Here is a 12,349-nt window from a genome sequence, read left to right as displayed (position 1 = left end):
AAGTTAGTTGGGATTCAGGGTGCGTCCTTCCTCAGGCCCCTACAACTGGTCAGTTTCCAAATAGATAGGACTTAAGGCTACAGAACAAGCCTCTAAATACCATTTATCAATATCCAAGGAAGAGCCATTGAGAGGACCTGGCAATGTTTGCCAGACACACTTGTTTCTGAAATGGGTGATTCACTTAAGAAAATAATTCCATGGCTCATTCCTGGACCTCCTGGCTGTGTTCTGGACTCTCCTGGGGTTATTACATTGCCACCTCTGTATTGGTGGAGTTAAGCAAATATCTTCATGAAAACTTTAGGATCAAAGTTTAGCTCTCCCACTATCATGGCTTCCCTCTGCTTTCTCTTCTACCACAGTCCAGCCCTAATGACCTCGACCTAACTCACGAAGAGACAGCAGGGCATCATGGTTAAAAGCATGATCTTGGAAGCCAATCTGCCTGGGTTCAGATCTTGGCTCTGACATTACATAACTGTGACATGGAACAAATTACTAAACATCTGTATGCCTCAGTTTCCTTAAGATAATAGTACCTACCTCACAAGACTGTTTTATTAACATAAGTTATTATAAGCACTTAAAACAGTGACTGGTATGTGGTACAGGTTACAAAAATGCTTGCTAAATAAAATAAATAAATACCTGTACTAGACCGGATTATTTCTGTCCCAACAACATGGCCCAGCAGGTCATATTGATTCAGTCGAGAGCCATCCTGTGCCACTTCCACAGATTTGTTCTTCCCAAGAGTCCAAGAGTAAACTACTTCGGCTGTTGTATAGGCATCTAAGGCAGAAAAAAGTCAAGAAGGAGAAGTGAAGGGAAAGGAAAATGATTAGCTTTGATACTAAACTTGCATGAGATTGAAATACAACTTCCATCCCAAGAGAGTTTTATGTATGTGGTATATCCTCAACTGAAGTACATTTATCCATGCATGTATTAAGTACTTGTTGAACAATTACTAACAGTTTATGCTGGACACACAGAAATAAACCCAAAGTGGTCACTTGCTTCAATGACTCACAGTCTTCTGGACTGCCAATAAATTGTTAAACTTTTCCTTCTCTTGGAGGATAGAGAGTAGGGGCAAGGGGAGGAATGGTTAAAATATTACCTAATGCAGATGTCACAAATTCAAATGCCCACAGGAGCTAGAGAGGTATCTTAAATGACCAAATCAGGCTAGTTGTAGGAAAAATAAACTGCTAGAAATGTAATACAATTTTCTTTAACTAATTATGGGGTGAACATATGAAAAAATGTAAAATATCATACTGGGGATATTTTAAATTAAAAATGAAAAATTTAAAAAGCAATAATTAATGATTACAATTTTATTTTGAAATATATTACCACTTTAATTTTGCAAACCAGAAACCTGCCACCATTTCTTCTGCATCAGGGTATTAATGTCAGGTCTTGTATTTGGAATTCCAATGTCGAGTACAGAATTTAGTACAGATTAATTTTAACAGGGGTGTGGGTAAGGAAACGGTGAGGGGATGAGGAGTAAGGTTATTTAGTTTTAGTTAGTATCTTAAAAGAATAGAGTTGCTTTCTTTCCAGACACAGATTAACTCTTTGCACAGTGGGTTTTATATTTGGGGTGAGCACTTTGCCCTAACTCAGATATCTAGGCTCATAGGGAAGCTGACAACCATACTGCTCATACTGCTCCTCTTCATTCATTTTTGAGCTGTTTATTGTTCAAGTCATTGGGAGGTCTCCAGCTCATGGTGGCAGCTATTATGTCCATAATATGCTCTACTTAAACCTTTTACCACAAACCAAATAATTGCTAGTCAATCTACCAATGAACAAACATAAATTCTGTATCCCTACAAAACTTTGCAATGCTGGATATGTATTTCATAAAAGTCTGACATTAACACTTACATATATTCATTGTGATCTGCTTATGTTACATTTTTTAGGACTTTTTTCAATATATTCAAGTAAACCATTTTCTGATTTGCTTATGATGGACAACATGCCCAAAAGTTGTTCATTCACATCAAAATTCTCATTGAAATTATGAGAAAATACACATAACTATCATAAGTGACAAAAGAAAATGCCACAGGAAATCTAACTTTTAAATATAATATGCCCTGTATATGGTCTCAGTCATTTCTTCAACTCACTGACAAAAATACTTCTGGTTCAATGTATAATTTCTACTGCAATTAAAGACATTTTTATAAATCTTGTGTCTATAAAATATTTTGATGCCTGTGAAGGTATATTGCTTAATTAATGCATAACTGCTTTTCCCAGCAGCAACACTTAATGTATATATTCAAATACAAAACCTGTTGAACTTTCAGTCTATTTAATAAAATTAAGATTTTCATTGTACATCTTTTTTAATATATCAATTATGGTTCTTATAATGGATTGCATAATGTTGATATCTGAAGTTTTATTTTTCAACAAAAGCATACTGTGTATGCATAGAAACAGTGTATAAATAGTCTTCATTTTTATTAGGAAATGCAAAATTGCCATCTTTTTTGAAATAGTCCTTTCAGTCTCTTTAATTTATTTATTTAAAATTTTTACAGCTATGGGTACAAGAACTATGTCACTTTCCTCTTAATTCAACTAGGAACTCTTAAATCTATCAATTAAGTGAGTTGATTAATGGCAACTGACATTAGACCTTGTTTTCAGGGAGAGAGCAGAAAGTGCCCACATACAAGGGACAGCCACTACTCAGCCCCAGCTGTTTGTGGCCATGTGGGGATTTGAGTCCAATGTTGTCCAATCTTCTGATTTCATAAAATAATAAACAAATCTGGAATTTTGTATGACACCTCCCAAATTTCAAATCTTGGAGGATAATTTTGAAGGTTATTAACACTGTATAGATCAAATGAATGACATCTGCAAACCACCAACTTGTAACCTCTTGTCTAGAGGTTTTTCCCTATGGATGGCTGTGGTCTTGTGATTCAGTTTTGGAAACAAAGCATCCTCTGCTGCCTATGGGGTATCTAGGGCTCCCAACTAAAATTGAGATCTTTAAGCTACGATCACCAAGAAGAAAGGGATATCATCTCCTCAGGACTCTTCTCACACACTTACATAAAACTTATACTAAGACTATTAAGTGAGGACTATCACAAGGCTATTAATAAAATGTGATTTCACAAGGTCCTTGTCCTCTCATTTTCCCCAGTGCCTTCTAACCTTAATATATATGTTTGGGTTCTACTATGCCTAAACATATAATTACCTGTATATGTCTTCATTTATTTATTTTTATTTTTATTTTTTATTCTTTTATACAGCAGGTTCTTATTAGTCATCAATTTTATACACATCAGTGTATACATGTCAATCCCAATCACCCAATTCATCACACCACCATCCCCACCCCCCGGCAGCTTTCCCCCCATGGTGTCCATACATTTGTTCTCTACATCTGTGTCTCAATGTCTGCCCTGAAAACCGGTTCATCTGTACCATAGTTCTAGGTTCCACATACATGCGTTAATATACAATATTTGTTTTTCTCTTTCTGACTTACTTCACGCTGTATGACAGTCTCTAGATCCATCCACGTCTCAACAAATGACCCAATTTCGTTCCCTTTTATGGCTGAGTAATACTCCATTGTATATATGTACCACATCTTCTTTATCCATTCGTCTGTTGATGGGCATTTAGGTTACTTCCATGACCTGGCTATTGTAAATAGTGCTGCAATGAACATTGGGGTGCATGTGTCTTTTGGAATTATGGTTTTCTCTGGGTATATACCCAGTAGTGGGATTGCTGGATCATATGGTAATTCTATTTTTAGTTTTTTAAGAACCTCCATACTGTTCTCCATAGTGGTTGTATCAATTTACATCCCAACCAACAGTGCAAGAGGATTCCCTTTTCTCCGCACCCTCTCCACCATTTGTTGTTTGTAGATTTTCTGATGATGCCCATTATAACTGGTGTGAGGTGATACCTCATTGTAGATTTGATTTGCAGTTCTCTAATAATTAGTGATGTTGAGCAGCTTTTCATGTGCTTCTTGGCCATCTGTATGTCTTCTTTGGAGAAATGTCTATTTAGGTTTTCTGCCCATTTTTGTATTGGGCTGTTTGTTTCTTTAATATTGAGCTGCATGAGCTGTTTATATATTTTGGAGATTAATCCTTTGTCAGTTGCTTCGTTTGCAAATATTTTCTCCCATTCTGAGGGTTGTCTCTTCGTCTTATTTATGGTTTCCTTTGCTGTGCAGAAACATTTAAGTTTCATTAGGTCCTATTTGTTTATTTTTGTTTTTATTTCCATTACTCTAGGAGGTGGATCAAAAAAGATTTTGTGATTTATGTCAAAGAGTGTTCTTCCTATGTTTTCCTCTAAGAGTTTTAGAGTGTGCGGTCTTACATTTAAGTCTCTAATCCATTTTGAGTTTACTTTTGTGTATGGTGTTAGGGAGTGTACTAATTTAATTCTTTTACATGCAGCTGTCCAGTTTCCCAGCACCACTTATTGAAGAGACTGTCTTTTCTCCATTGTATATCCTTGCCTCCTTTGTCATAGATTAGTTGACCATAGGTGCGTGGGTTTACCTCTGGGCTTCCTATCTTGTTCCATTGATCTATGTTTCTGTTTTTGTGCCAGTACCATACTGTCTTGATTACTGTAGCTTTGCAATATAGTCTGAAGTCAGGGAGTCTTATTCCTCCAGCTCCGTTTTTTTCCCTCAAGACTTCTTTGGCTATTTGGGGGTCTTTTGTGTCTCCATATAAATTTTAAGACTTTTTCTTCTAGTTCCATAAAAAATGCCATTGGCAATTTGATAGGGATTGCATTGAATCTGTAGATTGCTTTGGGTAGTATAGTCATTTCCACAATATTGGTTCTTCCAATCCAAGAACATGGCATATCTCTCCATCTGTTGGTATAATCTTTAATTTCTTTCATCAGTGTCTTATAGTTTTCTGCATACAGGCCTTTTGTCTCCCTAGGTAGGTTTATTCTTAGGTATTTTATTCTTTTTGTTGCAATGGTAAATGGGAGTGTTTCCTTAATTTCTCTTTCAGATTTTTCATCATTAGTGTATAGGAATGCAAGAGAGTTCTGTGCATTAATTTTGTATCCTGCAACTTACCAAATTCATTTATTAGCTCTAGTAGTTTTCTGGTGGCATTTTTAGGATTCTCTATGTATAGTATCATGTCATCTGCAAACAGTGACAGTTTTACTTCTTCTTTTCCAATTTGGATTCCTTTTATTTCTTTTTCTTTTCTGATTGCCATGGCTAGGACTTCCAAAACTATGTTGAATAATACTGTTGAGAGTGGACATCCTTGTCTTGTTCCTGATCTTAGAGGAAATGCTTTCAGTTTTTCACCATTGAGAATGATGTTTGCTGTGGGTTTGTCATATATGGCCTTTATTATGTTGAGGTAGGTTCCCTCTATGCCCACTTTCTGGAGGGTTTTTATCTTAAATGGGTGTTGAATTTTTTCAAAAACTTTTCCTGCATCTATTGAGATGATCATATGGTTTTTATTCTAAAATTTGTTAATATGGTGTATCACATTGATTGATTTGCATATATTGAAGAATCCTTGCATCCCTGGGATAAATCCGACTTGATCATGGTGTATGATCCTTTTAATGTGTTGTTGGATTCTGTTTGCTAGTATGTTGTTCAGGATTTTTGCATCTATATTCATCAGTGATATTGCTCTGTAATTTTCTTTTTTTGTAGTATCTTTGTCTGGTATTGGTATCAGGGTGATGGTGGCCTCATAGAATGAGTTTGGGAGTGTTCCTTCCTCTGCAATTTTTTGAAAGAGTTTGAGAAGGATGAGTGTTAGCTCTTCTCTAAATGTTTGATAGAATTCACCTGTGAAGCCATCTGGTCCTGGACTTTTGCTTGTTGGAAGATTTTTAATCACAGTTTCAATTTCATTACATGTGATTGGTCTGTTCATATTTTCTATTTCTTCCTGGTTCAGTCTTGGAATGTTATACCTTTCTAAGAATTTTTCCATTTCTTCCAGGTTGTCCATTTTATTGGCATACAGTTGCTTGTAGTAGTCCCTTAGGATGCTTTGTATTTCTGCGGTGTCTGTTGTAACTTCTCCTTTTTCATTTCTAATTTTATTGATTTGAGTCCTCTCCCTCTTTTTCTTGATGAGTCTGGCTAATGGTTTATCAATTTTGTTTATCTTCTCAAAGAACCAGCTTTTAGTTTTATTGATCTTTGCTACTGTTTTCTTTGTTTGTATTTCATTTATTTCTGCTCTGATCTTTATGATTTCTTTCCTTCTGCTAATTTTGGGTTTTGTTTGTTCTTCTTTCTCTAGTTCTTTTAGGTGTAAGGTGAGATTGTTTATTTGAGATTTTTCTTGTTTCTTGAGGTAGGCTTGTATAGCTATAAACTTCCCTTTTGGATTGTCATGTTTTCATTGTCATTTGTCTCTAGGTATTTTTTGATTTCCTCTTTGAGTTCTTCAGTGTTCTCTTGGTTATTTAGTAACATATTGTTTAGCTTCCATGTGTTTGTGTTTTTTACGTTTTTTTCCCTGTACTTCATTTCTAATCTCATAGTGTTGTGGTCAGAAAAGATGCTTGATATGTTTTCAATTTTCTTCAATTTACTGAGGCTTGATTTATGACGCAAGATGTGATCTATCCTGGAGAATGTTCCATGCGCACTTGAGAAGAAAGTGTCATCTGCTGTTTTGGGATGGAATGTCCTATAAATATCAATTAAATCTATCTGGTCTATCGTGTCATTTAAAGCTTCTGTTTCCTTATTTATTTTCATTTTGGTTGATCTGTCCATTGGCATAAGTCAGGTGTTAAATTCCCCCACTATTATTGTGTTACTGTTGATTTCCTCTTTTACAGCTGTTAGCAGTTGCCTTATATATTGAGGTGCTCCTATGTTGGGGGCATATATATTTATAATTGTTATATCTTCTTCTTGGATTGATCTCTTGATCATTATGTAGTGCCCTTCCTTGTCTCTTGCAACATATTTTATTTTAAAGTCTATTTTATCTGATATGAGTATTGCTACTACAGCTTTCTTTTGATTTCCATTTGCATAGAATATCTTGTCCCTAGGTCTGAAGTGGCTCTCTTGTAGACAGCATATTTATGGGTCTTGGTTTTGTTTCCATTCAGCAAGCCTGTGTCTTTTCATTGGAGCATTTAATCCATTCACGTTTAAGGTAATTATCAATATGTATATTCCTATGACCATTTTCTTAATTTTAGGGGGTTTGTTTTTGTAGGTCCTTTTCTTCCCTTATGTTTCCCACTTAGAGACATTCCTTTAGCATTTGTGGTAGAGCTGGTTTGTTGGTGCTGAATTCTCTTAGCTTTTGCTTGTCTGTAAAGCTTTTGATTTCTCCATTGAATCTGAATGAGATCCTTGCTGGCTAGAGTAATCTTGGTTGTAGGTTCTTCCCTTTCATCACTTTAAGTATATCATGCCACTCCCTTCTGGCTTATAGAGTTTCTGCTGAGAAATCAGCTGTTAACCTTATGGGAATTCCCTTGTATGTTATTTGTCGTTTTTCCCTGGCTGCTTTCAATAATTTTTATTTTTGCCAGTTTGATTACTATGTGTCTCAGTGTGTTTCTCCTTGGGTTTATCTTGTATGGGACTCGCTGCATTTCCTGGACTTGGGTGGCTATTTCCTTTCCCATGTTAGGGAAATTTTCAACTATAATCTCTTCAAATTTTTTCTCAGGTCCTTTCTCTCTCTCTTCTCCTTCTGTTACCCCTATAATGTGAATATTGTTATGTTTAATGTTGTCCCAGAGGTCTCTTAGGCTGTCTTCATTTGTTTTCATTCTTTTTTCTTTATTCTGTTCCGCAGCAGTGAATTCCACCATTCTGTCTTCCAGGTCACTTATCTGTTCTTCTGCCTCAGTTATTCTGCTATTGATTCATTCTAGTGTAGTTTTCATTTCAGTTATTGTATTGTTCATCTCTGTTTGTTTGTTCTTTGATTCTTCTAGGTCTTTGTTAAACATTTCTTGCATCTTCTCGATCTTTTCCTCCATTCATTTTTTGAGGTCCTGGATCATCTTCACTATCATTATTCTGAATTCTTTTTCTGGAAGGTTGCCTATCTCCACTTCATTTAGTTGTTTTTCTGGGTTTTTATCTTGTTCCTTCATCTGTTACGTAGCCCTCTGCCTTTTCATTTTCTCTATCTTTCTGTGAATATAGTTTTTGTTCCACAGGCTGCAGGATTGTAGTTCTTCTTGTTTCTGTATATGTCTTCTTATCTTTGCCATTCAAGTGGTTGTAACTCCCTATGGTTAAAGGACAAAGCAGTGTTCTGCCCAATATACCCAAGAGTTTGACAATGGAAATTAGAACAGGTCCTTCTGTGAAGGGGTAGGTGATGGAAGATATTATCCACCCCCAGGAAAGAAAAGGAATTTCTTGCTGAACCTCTTAACTTAAACTGAGTACCTTGAGCATACAATCCTGAATATTAGCCCTAAGAATCCTAGCATGTTCTAATACAGATGTGACAATAAATTGTGCAGCTACCAGTTCCTTAGAAACTTCACTGGGCCCAGAGTGGCAACTTGTTTTATGCAAAAAGCAATGGTTTCATTTCTTTGATAATAATCAAAAGGAGGAAAAAGGATTTTCTTCTCATTTGTTGGAGGTCAAATCAGGAAAGGCAAAAACTACTAAAGGAAGAGAAGGAAGAGGGAGAAATATATTCAAAAAACAAATTGAAAACTACTTGATTGTCTGCTCACAGCCTGACCCCATATTTGTAAAAAAGGTTAATAAGGCACAGTAGGCACCACCAGTATGCCCACAATCTATTGATGGAGACAGACATTGCACAATAGTTATAGCACAAGCCTAAACATTAGATGTATGCACACTAATGAAACAAAAACGAGTGTTAAGTGAAACCAGAAGGAGGCTCTATTGATTCTGCTTAGAGTGTAGTGTTAGAGAAGGATTCATAGACTGGGTGATACTCAGAAGATGAGGTCACATTTAGTAGGTGATAGAAGGACTTTCCTAGCAACACAGCAAAGGCAAAAATCCATATGAGAGCATGGAGTGTTAAGGGAGTTAATGGTATCCCTGGACTTACAGGCTAAAAGGAAGCTGAGGTTATATTATAAAATAGCTTAATTGCCCACACCAAGAAATAAGGGTTTTATGGCCTTAAATGACACATTAGACCCATTGGACTTAATAGATATTTAAAGGACATTCTGTCCAAAAACATCCGAATATACATTCTTTTCTGTGCACATGGAAGTTCTCCAGGATAGATCACATTCTGGCCACAAAGCAAGTCTCAATAAATTTAAGAAGATCGATATTATATCAAGCATCTTTTCTGACCACAAAATATGAAACTAGAAATCAATCATAGGAAGAAAAATGGAGAAAACACAAACATGTAGACGCTAAACATCATGCTACTAAAAAACCAATGGGCTAACGAAAAAATCAGAGAGGAAATCAGAAAATACCTTGAAACAAATGAAATGAAAGCACAACATTCAAAAAGCTATGGGATGCAGCAAATGCAGTTCTGAGAGGGAAGTTTATGGCAATACAAGCTTATGTCAGGAAACAAGAAAAATCTCAAATAAACAACCTAACCTACCATCTAAAGGAATTAGAAAAAGAAGAACAAAGAAAGTCCAGAGTCAGCAGAAGGAAGGAAATTATAAAGATCGGGGGGAAAAAAATGAAGTAGAGATCAAAAAGAAAAACCACCCACAGCAATAGAAAAGATCAATGAAACCAAGAGCTGGGTTTTTGAAAAGATAAATAAAATTGACAAGACTTTAAGCTATGCTTATTAAGAGAAACAAGAGAGAGGATGCAAATAAACAAAATAAGAAATGAAAGAGGAGAAATTACAATGAATATTACAGAGATACAAAAAATCATAAGAGAATACTATGAATATATGCCAACAAATTGGACAACCTAGAAGAAATGGATAAATTCCTAGAAACATACACTCTTCCACAATGGAGTCAGAAAGAACTAGACGATCTGAACAGACTGATCACTAGTAGTGAAATTGAATTAGTAATCAAAAAACTCCCAAAAAACAAAAGTCCAGGACTAGACAGCTTCACAGAGGAATTCTACTAAATATACAAAGAAGAATTAATACCTATCCTTCTCAAACTATTCCAGAACATTGAAGAGGAGGGAACATCCCCAAATTCATTCTATGAGGCCATTATTACCATGATACTCAACCAAAGACAATACAAGAAAAGAAAATTACAGGCCAATATCTCTGATGAATATAGATGCACAAATCCTCAAGAAAATACTAGCAAACCAAATCCAACAATATATAAAAAGAATTATATACCATGATCAAGTGGAAATTATTCTAGGATCCAATAGTGGTTCAATATCCACAAATCAATCAGCATGGTATACCACATCAACAAAAGGAAAGACAAAAACCACATGATCATCTCAATAGATGCAGAAAAAGCATTTTACAAAATTCAACATCCATTTATAATAAAAACTCTCCAGAAAGTGGGCATAGAGGGAACATATCTCAAAATAATAAAGGCCAACTATGACAAACCCACAGCTAACATTGTGTTTTCAATGGTAAAAAGCTGAAAGCTTTTCCTCTAAAATCAGGAACAAGACAAGAATGCCCACTCTTGCCATTTCTGTTTAACATAGTAATGGAAGTCCTAGCCACAGCAATAAAACAAGAAAAAAAAAGGCATCCATATTAGAAGGAAAGAGGTAAAACAGTCACTCTTTGCAGATGACAAGACACTATACATAGAAAATGCTAAAGTCTCCACCAAAAAACTATTAGAATTAATAAATTAATTCAGTAAAGTTGTAGGATTCAAGATTAATGTACAGAAATCTGTTGCTGTTCTATACACTAATAATAAACTATCAGAAAAAGGAAACAAGAAAACGATCCCATTTACAATTGTATTAGAAAGAATAAAATAAGAAGGGATAAATTTAACCAAGGAAGTGAAGGACCTATATTCTGAAAACTGTAAGTCATTGATGAAGGAAATGGAAGATGATACAAACAAATGGAAAGATATCCCATGTTTACAGATTGGAAGAATTAAAATAGTTAAATTGTTTAATATTGTTAAAATGTCCATACTACTCAAAGCAATCCACAGATTTAATACAATCCCTATCAAAATATCCATGACATTTTTCACAGAACTAGCAAAAATAATCCTAATATTGGTATGGGAGTGCAAAAGACCCCAAAGAGCCAAAGCAATCTTGAGGAAAAAGAACAAAGCTGGAAGTCATGATCCCTGACTTCAGACTGTATTACAAAGCTACAGTAATCAAAACAGTATGGTACTGGCACAAAAACAGAAATATAGATCAATAGAACAGGATAGAAAGCCCAGAAATAAACCCACATACTTATGGCCAATTAAACTATGACAAAGGAGGCAAGAATATACAATGGAGAAAAGACAGCCTCTTCAATAAATGTTGCTGGGAAAACAGCTACCTACATGTCAAAGAATGAAATTCAAACACTCCCTCATACCATATACAAAAATAAACTCAAAATGGATTAAAGACCTAAATGTAAGACCGGAAACCATAAAATTCCTAGAAGAAAACATAGGCAGAGCACTCTCTGACATAAGTGTTAGTATATTTTTGGATTGTCCCTTTAAGCAAAGGAAACAAAAGGATAAGTAAACAAATGGGACCTAACTAAACTTAAAAGCTTTTGTGCAGCAAAGGAAACCATCAGCAAAACAAAAAGACAACCTACTGAATGGGAGAAAATATTTGCAAATGATACATCCAATAAGGGGTTAATATCCAAAATATATAAACAGTTCATATAACTCAATATCAAAAACAACCCAAAAAACTTGATTAAAAAAGAGGGAGAAGACCTGAACAGACATTTTCCCAAAGACATACAGATGGTCAACAGTCACATGAAAAGATGCTCAATATTCCTAACCATCATGGAAATGCAAATCAAAACCACAATGAGATATCACCTCACATGTATTATAATGGCTGTCATCAAAAAGACCACAAAGAACAAACTTGGCAAGGATATGGAGAAAAGGGAAACCTAGTACACTAGTACAATGTTAGTGGGAATGTAAGTTGGTGCAGCCACTATGGAAAACAGTATGGAGGTTCCTCAAAAAACTAAAAATAGAACTACCATATGATCTAGAAATTCTACTCCTGGGTGTATATATGCATAAAATGAAAATATTAATTTGCAAAGATTATCTGCACCCCAAGGTTCAAAGCAGCATTATTTGCAATAGCCAAGATATGGAAGAAAGCTAAGTGTCCATC

The 12,349-nt window shown here is 35.3% G+C and overlaps 1 protein-coding gene across 1 annotated transcript in view; it reads right to left on the bottom strand.

The window, feature by feature from the left end:
* The window catches only part of GABRA3 (gamma-aminobutyric acid type A receptor subunit alpha3), a 153,135-nt gene that overhangs the window by 35,905 nt on the left and 104,881 nt on the right, over positions 1–12,349 (bottom strand). The window contains exon 6 of the mRNA XM_022561118.2: positions 652–795. Coding sequence (XP_022416826.2) covers positions 652–795 — 144 coding nt within the window. The remainder of the gene's footprint in view (positions 1–651; positions 796–12,349) is intronic.

This window comes from Delphinapterus leucas, chromosome X (genome assembly GCF_059928025.1).
Source record: "Delphinapterus leucas isolate spDelLeu-1000000601 "Yukka" chromosome X, BTC_Dleu_Yukka2, whole genome shotgun sequence".
Classification (NCBI taxonomy): domain Eukaryota; kingdom Metazoa; phylum Chordata; class Mammalia; order Artiodactyla; family Monodontidae; genus Delphinapterus; species Delphinapterus leucas.
This window is presented reverse-complemented; position numbering and strand designations above follow the sequence as displayed.